The 21,437-nt window shown below is 36.7% G+C and overlaps 2 protein-coding genes across 5 annotated transcripts; one reads left to right on the plus strand and one right to left on the minus strand.

The window, feature by feature from the left end:
- Positions 1-1,420: 1,420 nt before the first annotated feature.
- On the minus strand, positions 1,421-16,726 carry LOC127441500 (reticulophagy regulator 1-like). Of its 4 annotated transcripts, XM_051699009.1 has the most exons (11): positions 16,422-16,726; positions 15,187-15,293; positions 14,682-14,712; positions 11,410-11,451; positions 7,643-7,769; positions 7,464-7,548; positions 6,669-6,791; positions 6,150-6,220; positions 5,928-6,051; positions 5,057-5,467; positions 1,421-4,074 (listed from the first exon to the last, which is right to left on the minus strand). In XM_051699009.1, exons 1-11 carry the CDS (start codon positions 16,670-16,672, stop codon positions 3,929-3,931), a joined length of 1,518 nt encoding a protein of 505 aa, XP_051554969.1. In that variant the 5' UTR covers positions 16,673-16,726; the 3' UTR covers positions 1,421-3,928. The 4 variants fall into 4 exon arrangements, with proteins under 4 accessions (XP_051554969.1, XP_051554970.1, XP_051554971.1 ...); XM_051699010.1 differs by lacking the exon at positions 11,410-11,451; XM_051699011.1 differs by having other exon boundaries at positions 3,938-5,467.
- Positions 16,727-19,413: 2,687 nt separating this feature from the next.
- On the plus strand, positions 19,414-21,183 carry LOC127441073 (E3 ubiquitin-protein ligase RNF182-like). Its single transcript, XM_051698240.1, has one exon. It carries the CDS (start codon positions 19,739-19,741, stop codon positions 20,492-20,494), a length of 756 nt encoding a protein of 251 aa, XP_051554200.1. The 5' UTR covers positions 19,414-19,738; the 3' UTR covers positions 20,495-21,183.
- Positions 21,184-21,437: the final 254 nt, after the last annotated feature.

Here is a 21,437-nt window from a genome sequence, read left to right on the forward strand (position 1 = left end):
AAGTAAAATGAAAACAGATGTGTCCCTGCTCATGATATACACCCACTGACGTGAGGATGCAATCTTCATTTTTTTAAATAAAAAGCTAAATTAGGGCAGGTTAGAACCCTGAACTCCTTGTACTAGAGGCGAAAACATTCTGGCTAAAGTTTACTTATTCATGTATTTATCCACTGACTAACAAAATCCCAGTACTGACAGTGTTAAGCCCAAAGTATACTTTGGTTTTGACGCAAACACTTAGCGTCTCCATACAGTCGAACGCTCACATTTCAAAGTAGCCTATTAATTTTACTGTACGCCCATACAAAGGCTGTTGGCGCATGCTCGCTATGATTGCTATGAGACATAGACTGTATGTTTTTTGGTCCTACAGGCTCAAGTTATACAAATGTAGGTATCTCTTGATCTCCTCACACATATGCCCTAGACGTGCACCTCCACTGTTGTTATTAGCTATAGGGGAATATAGAAAAAATGGTAATTGGCATTGTATTAAAATATAATGCCTAATGGCTTAGCCCCTGAGACAATACCATTGTAAATAGCTTAAGTTTTCAGCCTGATCTCATGAACATTACATGACCGTGGCAAAATTTTTGCAAAACTAAATTACGTGCCTTATTACGTTTCGCTGCAGTTTTGTAAATCTATCAACCTAACCTAAATCTTTAACCTAAACCTAACCAGTAATGTTCTGAAATTAAATGAGAGGTAAACAAAACAGGCATCCTTACCCTAAACCAACACCTAAACCTAACCGATAATGTCTAAAAACAAAATGCAAAATGAAAAGCACATTTTCTGAAACAACCACGTCATTTTGTGTCACCTCTATGACACTTTCGTCTCACATGTCAGCTTACATGTTTGGATGGGCTCAAACCCGACTTCAGAATCTAAAGTCCCACACTCTGAGTGAGCTACCATGGAAGTTAATCACATTGGAAAAAATGTGTAAATGTAGGTGAGTCTGTAATACAAGCATTAAAATGTATTGTTTTTCAAATGATGCATTATAGCAAAAGTGTTTCGCTATCATAACACAGAAGTGTGTGAGTAATATTGCAAGTTTTTATAAAGTCATAATCAGTCGTTGTAGTCATGATTTGTGTGAAGGTGAATAAAACGCAGTTGTTGTAAAGCCTCGTGTTAATTTCACAAGGAAACTGTGGCAAAACGTAGAATGTGGCACGTAAAAGTCAGTTTGTAAAAAATGTAGTTATAGTAACGTTCATTCTAGGAGATTAGGTTGGAATATCTCCATAACAGAGGAAAAAGGAAGAACTATAAAGAACAAAGACTTAAGTGTCCCACTTTACCAGATGTCCCACTTTACCTGTATTCACTCTATATTTTGAAGTCACTTCAAATATCTTGCATTGTAAACCTTGTTCAAGAAATAGGCAGAAGGCAGTAATACTGAATCATACAGTTTTTAATCACATTCTTGAGATTATTTATATACAACTATATTTTGCTTGTTCTTTTCTGCTCTGACAGACAACTAGCACAGGCATATAAGGCAATCATATGTGCGTGGCAGCAATCTAATTCGAGAAATATATTAGGAATAAATTACATTTTTAAATAAAAATGTATCAAACTAACACAGATTAGAATAATTTTTGGAAAGCATTCATTATTATGAGTGGCAAAAAACAGACTTTCAGATTCCAGATATCCATATTAAGCCACTGTGTTACACACATCTCAAAACAAAAATTCATAATGTCCACTGTTACACATATAAGTTTATTAGAAATACTAAATCTAGATCCACACCAGGCACCTCACTGTAAACAGAACCAGTGTTGGTTATATGTGCCTAGTACTTACACTGCTGAAAGAGGTGATTATGATAATGGGTGAATTTATAAGAGTCTGGTGTCTTTCTCACAGATAGCAGAAAATATTACTCAAAGAGATTTTGATTTATATGACTGACTAAAAGAATAAGTGTCTTCCCTCTACATTGTTTTTAAGGATTAAATACTTTTTCTGTTTCACATTTGACTGAAAAAAAAAAAAAAAAGAATCTTGAAGGGTTAGTTTACCACAAAATGAAAATTGTGTCATCATTTAATCACATTCATGTCATTTCAAACACGTTTTCTTCCGTAAAATACAAGAGGAGACATTGTTGACACCGCTCTTTCCCATAAAATGAAAGAGAATGGTGACTGAGTTTGTCAGTCGCTAACATTCTGCCAAACATCTTATGTTTCACAGAAGAAATAAAGTCTTTCTGGTTTGGAACAACAAGAGGGTGAGTAAATAATTGCAGAACTTTCCCTTTAGGGTCAGCTGTGTTCATTTAGCACTATTTGATTAACGTCAAAATGAAATAGAATCTGTTCAACTTTGGGCCCTATGCGCTCCAGTGCCAAGCTGTATCACTTTAAAAGAAAGTGTAAACAGTAACAAAACAGCCTAAAACATGACTATTCATGCAAAGGATTACACTAAGACCACCAGCTTTGCAAAAATCCTTCATGAAGAATTACAAAAAAACTTAGAAAACAAAGTATTTAAAATAAAAAAGATTATTCTCCACATGTGCATTACACATTAAATATGGTGTCTCTGTTCGCTGAATAAATGCTACCAATTTACCAAGTCCTGCTGATTGTCAATTAGTGGGAGGCCCTGTGTCTTTGGCCATTAAGCTTTTTAAAGGAGAGATGATCAAGCTGAAAAGAGAAAATCATGTGGCAGCAAAATCTGGAGTATCCTGCATTTACCAGCTCTAATAGTTAAACTAATGACATTACTCTGGTCCATAACCCTCTGGCGATTGGCAGGTTGGTATCCTATGTAAAGATGAGGGAAAACATTGTGAAAATCATTTCTTCCAAAAGGGCTGTGCGCCATTCAGAACTGAATTGAGAATGCCTTTTAATTTCCAATTAAATTCCTGAATTTGAATTGAATTTGAACTGAGGTAGCAAACAAGATGCAAAATTGTAATTATAATTTGAATTTAAGGAAGTAGAATTGAAATGAAATTAAAAGAAGTTAATTTAACTGCTGCAAATGTGTTTTGATATACACTGGCGGCCAAATGTTTGGAATAATGTATAGATTTTGCTGTTTAGGAAGGAAATTGGTACTTTAATTCACCAAAGTGGCATTTAACTGATCACAAATTATAGTCAGGACATTAATGATGTAAAAAAACTGCACCATCACTGTTTGAAAAAAGTCATTTTTGATCAAATCTAGACAGACCCCATATCTATCAGCCATCACTCCAACACCTTATCCTTGAGTAATCATGCTAAATTGCTAATTTAGTACTAGAAAATCACTTGCCATTATATCAAACACTGCTGAAAGCTATTTGGTTCATTAAATGAAGCTTAACATTGTCTTTGTGTTTGTTTTTGAGTTGCCACAGTATGCAATAGACTGGCAAGTCTTAAGGTCAATATTAGGTAAAAAATGGCAACAAAGAAACAGCTTTCTCTAGAAACTCGTCAGTCAATCATTGTTTTGAGGAATGAAGGCTATACAATGCTTGAAATTGCCAAAAAACTGAAGATTTCATACAAAAGTGTACACTACAGTCTTCAAAGACAAAGGAAAACTGGCTCTAAACAAGGACAGAAAGAGATGTGGAAGACCATATGTTCAATTAAACAAGAAGATAAGTACATCAGAGTCTCTAGTTTGAGAAATAGACACATCACATGTCCTCAGCTGACAGCTTCATTGAATTCTACCCGTTCAACACCAGTTTCATGTACAACAGTAAAGAGAAGACTCAGGGGTGCAGGGCTTATGGGAAGAATTGCAAAGAAAAAGCCACTTTTGAAACAGAAAAATAAAAATAAAAGTTTAGAGTGGGCAAAGAAACACAGACATTGGACAACAGATAATTGGAAAAGAGTGTTATGGATCTTAACCCCACTGAGCTTTTGTGGGATCAGCTAGACTGTAAGGTGCGTGAGAAGTGCCTGACAAGACAGCCGCATCTTTTTTGGACAAACTGACAGCTAGAATGCCAAGGATTTGCAAAGCTGCACATTGAGGATTTTTTGATGAGAACTCTTTGAAGTAGCTTAAGAAGTTCTGAAAAAAAAAAAAAATCAAATTATAATAGTAATTTATCATGTTATTAATGTCCTGACTATACATTGTGATCAGTTGAATGCCACTTTGGTGAATAAAAGCGAAATCTGTACATTATTCCAAACTTTTGGCCGCCAGTGTGTATATATGTATATATATATATATATATATATATATATATATATATGTATGTATGTATGTATTCGATAATTCTCTCATAATTTACTCACCCTTATGTCATCTTTAACTCGTATGACTTTCTTCAGGAGTCTCCTTGGCACGTTCATGAGAGAAACTCAATTACCCCTCCTTGCTTTTGATGCATGTGCAGAGAGCTGTACACGCATTGCATGGATATAAAGACATCATACTGTACATCAATGAAAATATATATTAATTTGTTCCACAGAAAACGGAAAGTCATACGAGTTTAAAACGGCATAATGGTGAGTAAATCATGAGAGAATTATCATTTTTGGGTGAACTATCCCTTTAATAAATTTTAATAAATTATGGGCCATGGTGGAAGAACACTTTACAAGATCAAGGCTTTGTCAAAAAACTTGTGTTCCTCTGTTGTGTGACAGTGTTGAATTTCTTTGAATATCAATTCAGTAAATTCCTCTTTCTGTCATTCCAAATAAAATTCAAAATCAACCTTCTTGTTGGGTGTGACTAATTCAATGCAAATTTCAATTCATTCATTGAATTAAGATGGAGTTTATGCCAATATCAGCCACTATTCCACCCTCCCCCAGTAATACACAATTAGCCTCCATCTACAGATGACTTCAGTTTTATAGAAAAATAACTGAATCACACCAGCAAAGTAAAGCAATGGAATACCTTCATTACACTGAACCTTTCCCTGTAAACCCAACATTTATCCTACCACCCACATCCCATCACAGAGGGAAGCGGAAGCCCTCTGAATAAAATCAGTGGCGCCCCAGTAGTTTGGAAAGAAAGCCTGAAGGTTTACTGGGTTTTGACGGATCTGCACGGTTCGCCTTGTCCAGCCCCAGCTCCCCCTCCAGCTGTTCCAGCTCTGATTGGTCCAACAGCTCAAAGTCCTCTGCCTCGCTTTCTGACTCCTCAGCCAATGCCTGGACCAGCGCCGGTGCTACTGTTGCCTCCAGGCGTTCCTGCATGGCCGCTGTGACTGCTGCCATGATCACTTCTCCAGCCAGCCTCTCCACAACCTCCAGGGCCTGGACTACGGGTTCCTCTTCTAACTGTTTGGACCCAATCCTGCTGGGATGGGCCAGAGGGGTGGGCAATCCGATGCTCAGATCCTCATCATCCTCACCATTTGTTCCCAGGCCATTGTCCAGGGAGGGAAACTCTGGTAGTCCACCTGTGAAGACTTCCTCATCACTTCGCCGGTCTGAGTCTGCATTGAAAAAAGTTACAATAATTAAATACACTCTTAATTGAATGCTTGATTATGATTGATCAACCATCAAATATTGTCAAATACAGTATTTTTCAATAATGACCGCTAAACTGTATATTTGATCTCCAACCATTCTCTTTTCATACCGCAGGAAGTTAGAATGGCTAATTAGTACCATCTTGCAGCATGGCCTTGGGGGACTTCAGTATTAATTTTAATAAATATGGTGAGCATAAAAACTTTCATAGATGGCTAGAAGCTCAAGAGTTTTCAGTTTAAGCAAGAAAACAAAAACAAGACCTGGAAGGATTATCCCTTATATAAAATGTGAAAACATTCACGTTCAAAAACAATAATGAATGGTTGCTCCCAGGGGATGGCTGCACCTCTACAAATAGATCTGGAAAATCACTGCATACTCCACATTCATACATTTCAATAAGGCAAGGGAGCTTACCCTCAGAGTTCTCTGTCTGAGGTGTGTTTCCCTCTGAAAGGTTAAAGGTGCCATTGTCTGTCCATGTCACTTCTGAGACCTCTGTGTCTGATACAGACAGCTCTTTGCACACAGTGGAGTCCAGCTGTAATAGTCATTCAATATCAGTTCACCCTCACATGGACAAGAAATTGACATTTTATGTAGGAATAGCTGTAGCTGGCCAGTTGTTTTTTGACTGACCTTGGGGAAAAGTGCAGACAGATCTGATTCAATGCTCGCTCTCTCGGCTTGTGACTGGAGTATCCTCTTCTCTGGAGCAGGTATGGAATATGGAGAATGCAAGAGAGACATTCATTTAAAAGTCTGAAAATAAAGCCTAATCTGCATAGTAACCCTTTTGAAAAGACCATCTTAGGCAAGCATGAATGAAGAAAAAAAATGGTAAGGAGCAGTGCAAATAAAAATGAACAGTGTGTGCTGTTAGATGTTGGTTTATGCAGATTAGTGCTGATTTGGTGCTGGTTTCACTTGTGGACCTGTATATTAACCTAAATGATTGATCATCTTAGTCTTTCAAATAAAGCTGTTGACCAGGGAAGTTGACACCAGCACAATCCATGCAAGGGGCCAGCTTCCAAAACACAACATATGCTAGTAAACAGCCATGCTGGTCTTATCAACAGAGACATTTTCTAAAATTCGGATATGTCAAGACTTCAAAAAGCACTCTTTTTAATTTTGTGTGTATTTCAGATATACCATGATTCTCCTTGATTCTCTGAAGAAACTCGCCCACTCCAAAGTCCAGTTTCTGCAGAACTGGCTCCAACCACATCCCAAACTCATGTGACGACACCAAAGGCCAAAGAAAAATACCTAGCACTGGAGTACACAGATGTAAAAACTATTAATGTGCAAGACACGCTTGCCAGTGTGTTTATGAACCTGCTGACTGGTTGGAACCAGAGAAACCAGAAACTGAGTGTGAATGTCGTCATGGTTCCATTACTAGGAATCCACTATCACATGCCAATGAAACTGCTTGGTATTCTTGGGTGTTCTGGAGGTAAATCCAGAAAAGGGTACTCTCTTAGCCAATAGTAGCATGGATACAATACTTCAAAGATAAACTTAAAGGGATAGTTCACCCAAATTATTTAATTTATTTTTGTTATTTTGTGAAAAATCTGTCATTTACTCACTCTCATGCTGTTCCAAACCTGTATGACTTTCTTTATGCTAAGGAACACAAAAGGAGATGTATGGCAGAATGTTAGCCAGAATGTCAACATTCACTTTCAGTGCATTTTTTCCTGCCTAACATCTAGTGTTCCTCGGAAGAAAGAAGGTCGTATGAGTATAGAAATGATATGAAGGTTAGTAAATGATGATAAAACTTTCATTTTTGGGTGAACTACCTTCAAATGAAGAGATAACGAGTATAAATCTTATTTTTACATGTGGTAGTAAATTACTGAGACAAACTATGTACAATATATAGGACAAATATTATTGATCACCATCTTTTTGTAAAGGAACTAATTTGTAACTTACCAAATATGTATGAAATAACAACCCCTGGAATGTAGCGTCCAAGTATTGCCAAAAAGGAACACATACTGCATACCAGCAGACAGAACTGCAATAAGAGAGATGTAGGTTTTAAAATTCCACCCCCGTCTCTCTACTGTATATTGCACAAAGAGCTCAGTCAACTGCAAATACATTCATACCTTGCCTGGATTCTGCTGCTTAAAAGAGGAAGTCTCTTCAATGAACAGCTTGAAGCTCGTCCAGAAGTCTGTGAATGGAGATACTGATCCAGACTTGCCCTCCTGAACTGAGTCAATGACCTCCCAACTACAATGACCAATCACATCAAAGATCATTAAAGGAATATTCTAAGGTCAATACAAATTAAGCTCAGTCAAAAGGATTTGTGGCATTACGTTGATTACCACAAAAAATAATTTCGACTCGTCCCTCCTTTTCTTAAAAAAATTAACAATACATTGGAAGTGAATTGACCCTATTTGTGGAGGGTTAAAATACAGAAATGTGATGGTTAAAATTTTATTAAAGCACTTACATTAATTCTTCTCCCAAATTTTGTGTTTATTGAGCTGTAACTTTGTTTAAATGGTTTTACAATCGTTTTAGGTTTTACAGCGTGAAGCCCTCATGAAATAAAAATTGTAGTTTTGTGGCTTTAAGTCCATGTATATTATCTTCGCAGTCATATACTATACTGTACATTAGCGTACTCCAAAAAGTTGACAAAATAATTTTTAGACCTAAGACAATTTAGGCACTTTTTTACAAACATTGATTGGAGCACAGTCCATTTCGCACATAAACCAGGCATTATAGATGTCAATCAGTGCTCGAATTGAGGAAAAGTAACTGAAATGGAGTCGACCTGGGCATACCTGATTTATAAATGGGGGAAATTGTGTATAATGAAATACTTAGCTTAGCTTAATTAAAATCTCACATTCCTTCATTTCTTAGATGCAGGACTGCCATTATGATATAAAAACGCAGACAATAAGAAATTGATGTTTTACACAACACCATGTGTAAGGGCCTGTACTGAGCTTAACAAACATACCTTTACTTCCACAAATCACTATTGTTTGAGTTTGTAGCCATCAAAGTTAGATTTTTAATAAGTTTATATTATATTTGAAGTAAAAATAGTAATAATAATAATAATAATAAAAAGGGCAGCCAGTTAATGCCCTTTATCTCTTGTTATGCACCCCTACACCCTCACAGCTGTTGCCCTATATTTCCCCCTGCCAAAATGCACCAAACAATGCCACCTAGAGTAGCTAAATGCTCTTAAAATTCACAGCCCAAACAGATCAACCCCCAAACTTAAACAAAAAACCTGCTATGCATAAGCCAAGCAATTAGGCCCTCTCCTGCTGATCATGTTGAGCTGTGTTTCCTCCTATAAGTCATAAATCACTCAACTCAAAATTGTAGAAACATGTCTCCCCCACCGGAGGTTTCCTATTAAACAGAGCGCATGGGGCGCATGTGACTATGAGGCAACAGAGCTCACGTTAGCATTTCACTATCTAGCATGTGGCTGGTACAGTTCTAGACAAGTGACAGTGCCCAACACAGCCCAGAGCAGATGAAAGGAGATCACTGAGGTGATACTCATGATGCTGTTGGGCCTGTAAAAGTATGAAGAGATTTCATAAGATATCATATGTTGTTGCAAGGTAGGTCAGTGTTTCCCAACATTAGGGCTTTTTTCATAACCACGCTAGGCGCAGGGCTAAGAGTAACAACAGTGCGCTATTTCTTATCTATTTTTTGTGAGGTCACTAATTCTAAGCACAATTTTCGTGCCATCACAAAGCACAATTGGGCATGTGTGGGAGTGTTTGCGCTATTGTTAGCGTATGCGCGCAAACTGTGGGTGTATTGTATATTAATGGAGAGGAGCACAGCGCAATTTGCTATTTTCCTGGGAAATAGGTCATTGCGCTAAGACGTTTGAGAAGCATGTCTAATCATCAGTTCCTGCATTTGCAGTTTGAAGATTCCACCAGCAGATGATATTAAAGAGCTACTGATCACTTTTAATACTAGCCATGATTTGTGTGTCGGTAGATCAATACAATTAATAATAATAATAATAATAATTTTTTTTGTGTGTGTGTGTGTGTGTACTGTATGAATAGCGCCTTTCCGAACCTCAAGGATGCTGTACAGAAATCTATGTTGCTTGACAGGAAATTAAATACATAATAAGACGCAGACGGTGCAATAACCGGAGAAAAATCTCTGAGTTAAATTCCACTTGACCCAGGTCATTAGTGCATTGCACGCGGGTTTCACCAACCCACTTGCACCTAGACTTAGCACATACTTGCACGAAAATATAAAAACTTAATGGCCATGCCCTGACTTTGCGAGTATAACGTATTGCATATTAAGGAATAGTGCTCTTAAATTAGGGCCTTCATGTCTTATAAATCACCAAAGCACTGTAAGGCTTCAGAAGACCTTTATCAACACCAGAAAATAAATGTGTTCCTTTAATATAATTTAGAATTATGAATAATAAGTCAGTTTTGAACTAAAAACAATCAATAATGTGGGTGAAAAACAGACTCACCAAGTATATGCATATCCGAGTGTCATCCACACAAATTTATAAAACTTGCAAGAACACAAATTATTGCACACATCATTTTGGAGTTTTTTTTTTTTTTTTTTTTTTTAAATGAACTAAAATAAATCATAATAAATTGTCATTTTAATCTATTGGCAGTTTTATTCACTTTAATTTATTGACAGAAATAATATTTTTAGTCATCCTTTCTGTTTTATATATTTTAGGTCATAATATTTTGTTTATATATTTTAAGTAATTATTTCTGTTTTATATATTAAAAGGTAAAAGCTAAATCTTTCCAAAGTACCCCCTGGAACCTCTGAGGTACCCCCTGAGTTACGCATAAAGCTATTTGGGAATCACTACGGCAGTTTGGGAAAGCTGGTTGTTGATTGGTGTCATGGGGTCAACACTACTTGAAATCAAACTGCTTGGGATGTTTGCCACTGGTAGCCTGAAGTAAATAGGAAATACAGTAAATTTAGCATTTACCAAAAAATGACAAATTTGCGAGCTTTAAATTTGCTTTTAAACTCCCTAAAACAAGTCTTAAATGTAAAAAACCCTCAAATGTCTCTGTAAATCCCAACAACAGGTGACTCTAAACACCAAATGGCTCCAAGCAGACTCCCATGCTAATCGTTGAAACAACACAAAAAGCTCATGTCTGATACTCAAATAAGCCTAGTAACAGGGCACTAATATAGCCCAAAACAAACAGCTGAGGAATGGCTGTGAAAAACCCACCACCTCTTTTAATTTGTAAAATAAGATCAGAAGAAACATCAGCATTGCCACTTGCAGTACTTCAACAAAGTTTTCATCTTGTCTGTGGTTCTAGCACACACACAACACATGACAAGACTAACAGACTGACAGGTTCCATTGCTGTGTGTCTTCCATGCACGTACCAATTCCTTTAAAGTCCGTGTGACAATCAACATGAAATTCCCTCTAGCAAGTGCTCCACAACAAGGGCTGCCATGGAGACGGCTCGACCCCTGATGCATCTGATGCATGACTGACTTTTACAATAATTCAGAACATCCTCATATCTGAAACTTGACACATCTAATGGCAATGTACTTGTATTACCATCTTTCTAATATGCTACAAATAACTTACATAAGACAAGGATTTTTCAAGATTTTCAAAGTGTCACTTGATTATGAAATCATGTTTTCAAACAAGCAACACACTAAATAAAGTTCTCAAATCTCTAGATATACTAATAAACTACCTATTTGGAGGAGGGTCATTTCTGATAATTCATACAGTAAAGAGTGGTTGCTCAACTAGGCATCAAAACAATTAACAGTCACTCCATCTTTGCACCAATTTCCTCAATACAGTATTTCTTACCTCAATGTTGATCCACGGTCTTCCGCAATCATCTCAAAAGCTCTAGGATTCAACATGAAAAACTTTTAGACGGTACTTGTGTCAGAAGGTGAGTGTGTCAGTAGTAAGTTCTAGAGTTCAGACAGAGTCACAAATGAAGTGTTGCATGAAGCCACACAGCTAGTGTTTATGTTGAGCAAGGCCTGAGCTTCACTATTTCAAACAGTCAAGTCTAAAAATACCAGAGTCACATAGCATTCCACTAGCAGGCATAAGAGAGACAGTGAGGGCAGGATGGTGGGGACATGAACACACACACACACACATACAAACACTCTATAATACCCCCTTAATACCCCCTTTTCACAGAATGAGACCCTCTGGGAAAAGTATTTTGAATGATAATCATTTTTCTTACTGAAAAATTATCTCCATAGAGGCACATGGGTACCAACTAAAAAATGATTTTTGTAGTCATTGAATTTTACTTGAACAGTACTTTGTGAATAATCCTTTTCTATAATCATCTCATTGATTCAAGACCATTTGGTGTTCACGGTAAATTTAATAATACCTCATGAGACTTTATATTTTAACATTTTAATATTAAATTTATATTTTAACACCAATGCTAATTCTCTGACAAGATCTATATCAGCCTTAAATATAGCTTCAATGGTACAGTAATCAAGTATTAATATATATATATATATATATATATATATATATATAACTAATCATGTTATAATTATGTAATAATCTTTGAATAATTTATCCAGTGGTCCAAAAAGTATTTGGACACTTAAGCCAAACTTAAAATGTATAAAAGGCTTTGCATTATAAAAAATATCACACCAATTGGCATTTATGGTTACACTTAGCAAAAAAAAAAAAAAAAAAAAAGGCTTGCTAGGTTACAAATTATAAAACAATAAATATATTGTCCAAAATTAAAATGGTAAGTAGACACTTTCTTTTTGTCAAAATGTGTGAAATATGTCCATAGTTAATGTGGTAACTCTGTAAGGACACCTGTTAGAACTTCATGGTAATTGATTACACACATTCACTAAAAATGATCTTGGGACCATCTGGTTAAAAATAAAAAAATTAAAAAAATTAAAAATGGCTCAGAAAAGTGAAGTTAGCATTCTTTGCTTGTGCATTGGCCACTTGAATAGTAAAAGCCATCTTTATTATGTGATATATCATAAGTATATAGTAAATCCTTCTGTATTATTTTAATACAACTGTCATAAGATGGTCATTTGACTGTGACGAAAGAGCCTTGATTGGTCTGTGGCCAGCAAACAACTAATGCCAATCATCTAAGCCTCACTTCCTCCAATGAGCCGCTGAGTATCTAGACACACCCTTTGTTACTTAGTATCCTTAGATGTGATAGGCTTCTTGGTTGAGACACTAAAAAAAAAAAAAAAAAAAAAAAAAAACAATAATAATGGTGAGGAAACATAAGGAAGGATTACGATCACTCCTCAGAGCACAAATGGCTGTGTCATTCTGAAGACTCAACATGCCACTCTCAGACAGTCAACAGTCTGAAACATACACTCAAGTTTCACAACACTGAAGACAACATATGGCACCACAGGACAAAACAACCCACAGGGGTACATATGTCACAATTTACTGATAAACAAAGCGTTTCAACTCGAAAGATGATATAGTGTTTTACAATTAATTTATTGCAAAAAGCTCATTGCAAAAACATTTAAAGCAACCACTCCACGTAAAACGTAACTTAAACTTTAAAAATAGTAACTAAATGTGTATTACTAAACTTACGTAGGTAGTTTCCTAAAAAAAAAGGCAAAGAATAACATTGCAAATTACAACAGTCATAATTTTATACATTTACACTTATATAAGACCATGATTACAATTCTTTTGGCAATTGTGGCCCTTGACATTTTTATTTATTGTATCCAACTGTTTTCTTGTTCTTTTCTTTTGTGTTTATTTCTATGTAGTAATCATTAATTAGTTATTGCTATCTTAAGTATTATATTTTCTTTGATGGTAAACATCTTTAAATTGATATATTTTCTCTATGTACAGTAACATTGATTTTTGTCCATTGTGTCCTCTTGGCCAAGTCACAAGTCAAGTGATTTCAACCAATCACATTTTTTTCTCTCTCTCTTTATTATCTGGTTAAATAAAGGTTTTTTTATTTCCAAAACTAGCCCCTATTGCAAAACTAAGATCATCATACTTTCAATGTAAAGTGAATCCCATTTATGGGATTAGAGTTTAGGGCACAGTAGAGCTTTGATCCAATAGCTTTGTGAGGACAGAGGCAAAGGGGTCAGAGTGAAGAACCGGGTGAAGACAACTGTTGGAAAATGGCTCACATTGAGGTACTTAGTCAAGTAACCAGGGTTTTAATGAGGCCCGCCCCACATAAACACCATACTGTGGAATACTGCACTGGCATCTCACCCACTGGAGCACAATGGTGCCATTGCATTTGTTTTTACCATAAGCACGTATAAAATGACAGGGCAACTCCGATCAGAGTACAGCCCAGTGCAACCGGATTAATATAATGGAAAGCCTAAGGCCAATGATCAGCATTATTGGATAAATTCATCAAGCCTCAACCTAATCCAATACCTTAATTAACTTAGGCTGGCTTTTGGATGTGTTTATACACAAAGATTTGACTTAAATATTGACTATTTTAATGTATGTTCACTAAAACATGCTCCCCAAACTAATTACTCATCTAGGAAAAAGTCATTCATATTGTACGTTTATACGTTTTAATCAGTTCAGAAGGTCATGAGTGCTTTGTTGGATTTCTCTGCATTTAGCCTTGGTCTTGCAACAGCTCCTCAACAGCAACTTTGAATCTCACTGCCAAACATTTCTAAGCTCACATGACAAGCTTCATGGATTGCTGTGTGTTATCAATAAGGTCAAGAAGAGTCATAGAGTACCCTCTAGTGGTGACAGGCTGCTCTGTAACTGAATGGAAAATGCTTGAGACAAGAAAGAACCTTTAAAATTGTCCCATAGATTTTTACAGGCTATAATGTTAGCTTATACTGTTAAATTTGTATATTGCATGGGAATTTATATTAATATATTAAGAATATTTTTGTTTAATAAACCTTTGTCCAGTAAACAATTTCGGTACTGTGTTGTGTCCCCACATGATGTTTAATGTAAATTCTGGGTGCTGAAGAATAATTAGTGGAGAACCACTGCACTATAAAAATAAACGTGCTGCATGAATTGTTTAATAGGTGTGAATGCTCTAAACTTACCTGCTTGTCATTCTCCTCCATAAAGCGGCTCCTATGAAGAGGAAAATAAAAATCAGTAGAATCTTGCCATCAGATTGCCATTGTTTTATATCCATATCCAAATAAAAATACTTTGAGCTATTATCTAAAGGGCAGCAGTAAACATGTGCTTTCAAAAATGGATGCATATGTGACTTAAAGACATAATAAATACCTAATTGTCTTGAAAAGTACACATAAATGCTTACTTAGTATGTGGTGCTAAATTGCACAGTGATAGCGAGTGTAAATTGAAGCATATTTAAAGAGAAATGACCAAACACTCTGACATATTGAAAGGTCATTGTTTAGTAATATGAGAGCCTGATAACAGGTCTGTAAGGCCAGATCAGTCTAAATTGGACTGGTGGTCACCATATCTACTTTATACTTGCTTCCATTTTTGAGTAACCACAGTTTTTGATAAATGACATCACATGATGCGTAAGGATGTTGTGTTAGATAACAGGACGACACAAATCCACACCTCTTGATCTGGAAAGAGCCACATCTCTCACCAGCTGTGTCACAACTAAAACAGCCAGACACATGGAGACGAGGCTGAATACTCGACAGGGACTGAGAGACACAAACCTGCATGGAAAACAAACATTTTTATACTTGGCTGAGATGATTACTTAGTTACCAAATCTACAATTGCCATCTGTAATCAGATGCCAGTTGCACCAAATTCCCTTACATATATAACTGGTTCTCTTAACCAGTGGCATAGCCAAGGGTGGGCCGGGGTGGGCATGGGCCCACCCTAATTAGACTCAGGCCCACCCAGAATGTTAGATATTATTCTTTGACTTATATATTTATCAAATTGTTTTAAAATGCATACATTCTGATTTCTGAAAGTGTGAAAAACACTTTCTGAATGCACCACTTCTCTGTTGTTAAGGTAAATTTGGTCAAAAAAAAATTGCCGAAAACTTCCATTTTTATTGAGGCCCACCCAAAAATATATTCCTGACTACAGCCTTGCTTTTAACTAAAATGCTTTGTTGCTACCAGGCCCAGAGCTTGTAACAACATTACACAACCAATATTTGTTTTTACAAATTCTGTTCGCAAGTTACCTCTTATGCATAATCTTTGGCATTTAAATCCTAGGTGTTGCATTTAGGGCCAAAGTAAAATGAAAGTATTACCTAATTCCAGAAAGGAACACCATGTTACTTTTTAAACAGTCCTGTTAAACTAATTACAGTGTTTACAGTAACCACATAACAATCAAGCTTTCATATAATACTAATGTTGGCCACGGATACAATGAGAACTTTTGAGCATGCAGGAAAATGCATATGCATTTTTTTAGTTTTGCTTTAAAAATAATAATAATAATAATAATAATAATAATAATAATAATGTCTTTCAGGGAAAAAAAAAAAAAAAAAAAAACAGTTGTCACTTTCACAAAATATACAAGACTGTGCGTATAGCAATGAAACGGAAACTGCATTCAAGTCCAGTATAGTCACAGTCTGATCCACAGCACATTTTCAAGGGAAAATGCCTTAGGGGCCTCTAGTATGCAAAAAACAGTTAGGCCTACCGATTTATTTTCGCAGAGAAATATAGTGCATTGGAAAGCGATAAAGTATGACAAATATTTATTAATGCAATATTTTTTTTCAGGTATCTCATTCTGCATTCAACAATAATTGATGTCATAGAAATTTGTGCATAAGGAAAATGCGCTGTATCGTGTCTCACCAAAAGACAATATTTGTTGTTCCGAATAAAGCAGAAGTCCATAATGGTCTTTTCCAGTTAATTAGCTTTGATATACGACACTGTAGTGGATAAGTGCCTGCAGGGTGTCTGTCTCCCGCAAGCTGCTCTTCCTCTTTCTCCGCCATCACTCCACCAGAGTTTGGAGCTCGGGAGGAACTCTCGCCTGCGCTCTGACCCACCGGCTCCACCCCTGAAGCATCCAGGCTTCCACATCCACCCTGATAAGCCATAGCAATCGAACGCGAGCCCGCTCCCCGCTCCTCACGCGCACGACCAGCTGCTGTTTATTTTGTTGTTGTTTTGTCACTGACGTCATTCATAGGCAGCCCAGGGTTGCTGATGGGAACTCTTACGTCATCGCACAGTCAGCTGTCTGGCTTCCACCTGCTCTAAATTACATGTGCTTGCAACATATTGCTGGAAATTAAAGACAAAACAAACATTGACTTATATTCACTTAATGCATCATACAGGGAAAATAACGGGTAATGTTCTTCTATTCTTGATCAGATTAAAGCTTAGTTCTTTTGAATACATTCTTCTTTATTTGCTCCCTGGTTTGAAATGGACTACATTTTTGCTTAGTCTTTAAAAATTTTAACGTTTATTTATTTTACACACACACACACACACACACACACACACACACACACACACACACACATATATATATATATATATATATATATATATATATATATATATACATACACTGGCAGCCAAAAGTTTGGAATAATGTACAGATTTTGCTCTTATGGAAAGAAATTGGTACTTTTATTCACCAAAGTGGCATTCAACTGATCACAAAGTATAGTCAGGACATTAAAAACGTGAAAATTTACTATTACAGTTTGAAAAAATGTTCAGAACTTCTTAAACTCACTAGCAATGACAGCTTTGCAGATCCTTGGCATGCTAGCTGTCAGTTTGTCCAGACACTCAGGTGACATTTCACCCCAAGCCTCCTGTAGCACTTGCCATAGATGTGCCTGTCTTGTCGGGCACTTCTCATGCACCTTACAGTCGAGCTGATCCCACAAAAGCTCAATGGGGTTAAGATCCATAACACTCTTTGCCAATTATCTATTGTCCAATGTCTGTGTTTCTTTGCCCAATCTAACCTTTTCTTTTTGTTGTTCTGTTTCAAAAGTGGCTTTTTCTTTGCAATTCTTCCCATAAGCCCTGCACCCCTGAGTCTTCTCTTTACTGTTGTACATGAAACTGGTGTTGAGCGGGTAGAATTCAATGAAGCTGTCAGCTGAGGACATGTGATGTGTCTGTTTCTCAAACTAGAGACTCTGAAGTACTTATCCTCTTGTTTAGTTGTACATCTGGCCTTCCACATCTCTTTCTGTCCTTGTTAGAGCCAGTCTTTCTTTGTCTTTGAAGACTGTAGTGTACACCTTTGTATGAAATCTTCAGTTTTTTGGCAACTTCAAGCATTGTATAGCCTTCATTCCTCAAAACAATGATTGACTGATGAGTTTTTAGAGAAAGCTTTTATCTTTTTTTGCCATTTTTGACCTGATATTGACCTTAAGACATGCCAGTCTATTGCATACTGTGACAACTCAAAAACAAACACAGAGACAATGTTAAGCTTAAGGAACCAAATAGCTTTCATCTGTGTTTGATATAAAGGCAAGTCATTTTCTAGTACTAAATTAGCAATTTAGCATGATTACTCAAGGATAAGGTGTTGGAGTGATGGCTGCTGGAAATGGGGCCTGTCTAGATTTGTTCAAAAATTACTTTTTTCCAAATAGTGATGGTGCTGTTTTTTACATCAGTAATGTCCTGACTATACTTTGTGACCAGCTGAATGCCACTTTGGTGAATTAACCAATTTCCTTCTGAAACAACAAAATCTGTACATTATTCCAAACTTTTGGCTGTCAGTGTGTGTGTATATATATATATATATATATATATATATATATATATATATATATATATATATATATATATATATATATATATATTATCTGGAACAGAAGGTGTAACTTCTTTAACCACTAGGGCGCAGTGTAGGCTACATCACTTTAAAATCCTAGTAGAAACAGCCTCCACGCTCTTACATAAGGCAAAACAATGTAATTTTAATTTTTTATTTATTTATGTAATTGTCAATGTTAAAAAAAAAATAAATAAATTTAAAAAAAAAAAAAACATACTGATTATAGCTGTGTATAATTCCTAAATTTATCTTAACCCACAGCAGTAGGACAAATTTATGAAATCATGAGAAAGCATGCATGCAAAAGACCAGGACTGGAAAACATTCAAAATAATTTTGTGCCCCATGCTGGGTCTTATTCTTGGTCTATCTGACTTATAATTCTATAAATAAATGTCAGCGTTATGAAACTCCAAAGCAATAATTTTGTCATGATCTTATGATCTTAGTTATATAGACCTAGACCTTGTTTTGATGTTTAGGTAAAACAGACCTCACCAGTCTTTATAAGAAATTACATATTTGTCCTCCTCTGCCACATTTATGGGCTTGTGCTATATAGAAATCTGAAGAATTTGAATATGGAAGACAATAAGTGCGTTTGAAATGTCTTTGATTATTATATTCAAACTGCACATAATGTTAGGAACAAATTTTAATCCTATGCCAACAGATTCTCATATGATATGGTAAAACCTCAGTAATACCTATCTCAAGAGACAGGCTCAGTTGAATGCAGTGACCTAATTTATGATGTTGCACAGCGAACTGTGTACTGCCGAACTGGCTGCTATTCAAGATTACAGCTTCAAACAATCACACATTTCACTATGTGAAAAAAAAAACTTTAAATTGTTTTCTTGTATTTTGTATATTGTTCAGAATTTAACATAATTTGTCTGATTTCAAATATTTTATAACCTTGCATTGAGCAAGCAAGCAAAAATAAAAAAAATAAAAAAGTACTGTGTACCAGAAAGAAGTGTGGAGCCACTAATTGGACTGAATTACAGTGGCAACAAAAGCCCTGGCTAGAAAATTCCAGCCCTGGTTTTACAGGGCTTGCTTTGTTGCTTTGGTGTTTGTTCTCTACTGCTGTGTTAACAGTTATCTTTTCGATGGTGGCCTCTCCCCACCCTTCCACATAGTGCATGAAAGGTTCCTCAACACAAACCTGTCCAGAGTCCTGTGGCACAGTGCAGGCAATGATCCCTTCTGCCACAGCCTGCACAGGACACCATCCAGACACCAGGAGTGGCATAGCAGCTGCCTCGCAACCATGTTCCCACACAGCTTTGACTACAACCAGCCGATGAGAAAACGTTGAGAGGAAGGAGACATGATGGGACAACTCCCAGAAGATGTGGTGGGTGGCTGCACCACTGAGGAACTGGAATGCAAGATCTGCTACTGTGCTTACAGCCTTTCGAGCCGACGTCCCAAGGTACTTGAGTGCTGTCATTATCTGTGTGCCAAGTGCCTTGCAAAAATCCTTGATTTAGGTGAATTTTCACCCAATGCCGTGGTCTGTCCGTTCTGCCGCTACATCACGGACCTTCCTGGAGAGGCTGTGGAAAGTCTACCAGATGAGTGCAACCTGGTGACAGCACTGTCCATCCAGACACGGAAGCTTCAGAACCTGAAGGAGCCCCAAAGCGAGATTCTCCTCAGCCCCAGACATCTCACCTCCCTTGTGGGTCACTCTGCCTCAGCTTCACCTACTTCGATTCGTTCCAATTACGTGGTCATCACAATTATGGAGCCTCAACAGGAGTCTGTAATTCCTTTGCATGGCCCAGCTCCAGGAAGGGATTACCGCTCTTCCAGCCTGGACTCCATGGCCTCCATTACACAGAGATGGACGGTGTGGAACTGTGCAGCCCTGCTATGCCAAACCTCAGCCAGGGCTCTGGTCTGGCTGCTGGGGCTGCTGTACTTCAGCTCACTGCCTCTGGGTGTCTACTTGCTAATCATGCAGCATACCACAATGGGGGTTTTGCTGGTCAGTCTGGTACCCGTCAGTCTTTTTAGTATCATGGTGTATGGCCTTTGCCAGTGCCTGTGCCGTGAGCTGTGGGACTGTGTACCACCTTAAAGACCAAAGCAAAGGAATATATGTAACTGTTGAGTGGATAAATTGTGATTGGATGTGCAGATAGTCCTGAAGGTTTGTAGAAACTCATGAATGCAGATAATGAATTCTCCCATTCATTCCAGAGTTAAACAATGTGCACTTAACTGAAAAAAAACAAACAAACATAAATGTCATACAAAGTTCATAGATTTAATTTAGTAACGCAAATTAATGTCATGTTGCAATAACATTAAACGCTTAAAGTTAAGCTTTAGAATATAAAAAAAATAAGTCTTATCCACTTTGACAGAATGATCCCAGTATTTATATATATATATATAACCTATATTAAAAAAAAAATCTGTATATAACTGTTTCGTGTGCCTGCCTTTACCTTGGAAGGGTGAAATTAACAATTCAATAACAATGTCTGCTGTAGGTTAACTGATGTAATTTTTCTCTGTCTAAAACATTAACTTAAAATAATTTTGTTAGATATGTCAAATGCTAGTCATTGGGTGTTTGCAGAAGGTATGAAGCCCTTAACCTTCAACATATTAGATACTGAATATGTTGCAGGGTAAATAAAATATTTGAATATATAACGTAATTCTGTCATAGTGTGACTTTGCCATGATTCACTTGGAACACAGTGTATGTGAAGCATGGCTTTGTCAGAGAAATGTTTTTGCTCATCAAAATAAACTAGCATGCACACCTTTTCTTCTTGCACTTCATGAACCATTAATTTACTCCACAAGAATCCACATGACACAGTTTACAAAAATATTATTTTACATCCCAGGACAAATGACATCTAGAAGACATCAAGACATCAGTCCAAGCTCTCATTACAGGTCCAAGAAGTCCCTTGTTGTACCTTGAACACATAAAGAAACATTCACAATAGCTGCGAAACCTGCAAAATCAAAACTAATGATTACATTCTATTTTACGCAGATCA

The sequence above is a fragment of the Myxocyprinus asiaticus genome, chromosome 5, assembly GCF_019703515.2.
Source record: "Myxocyprinus asiaticus isolate MX2 ecotype Aquarium Trade chromosome 5, UBuf_Myxa_2, whole genome shotgun sequence".
NCBI lineage: Eukaryota > Metazoa > Chordata > Actinopteri > Cypriniformes > Catostomidae > Myxocyprinus > Myxocyprinus asiaticus.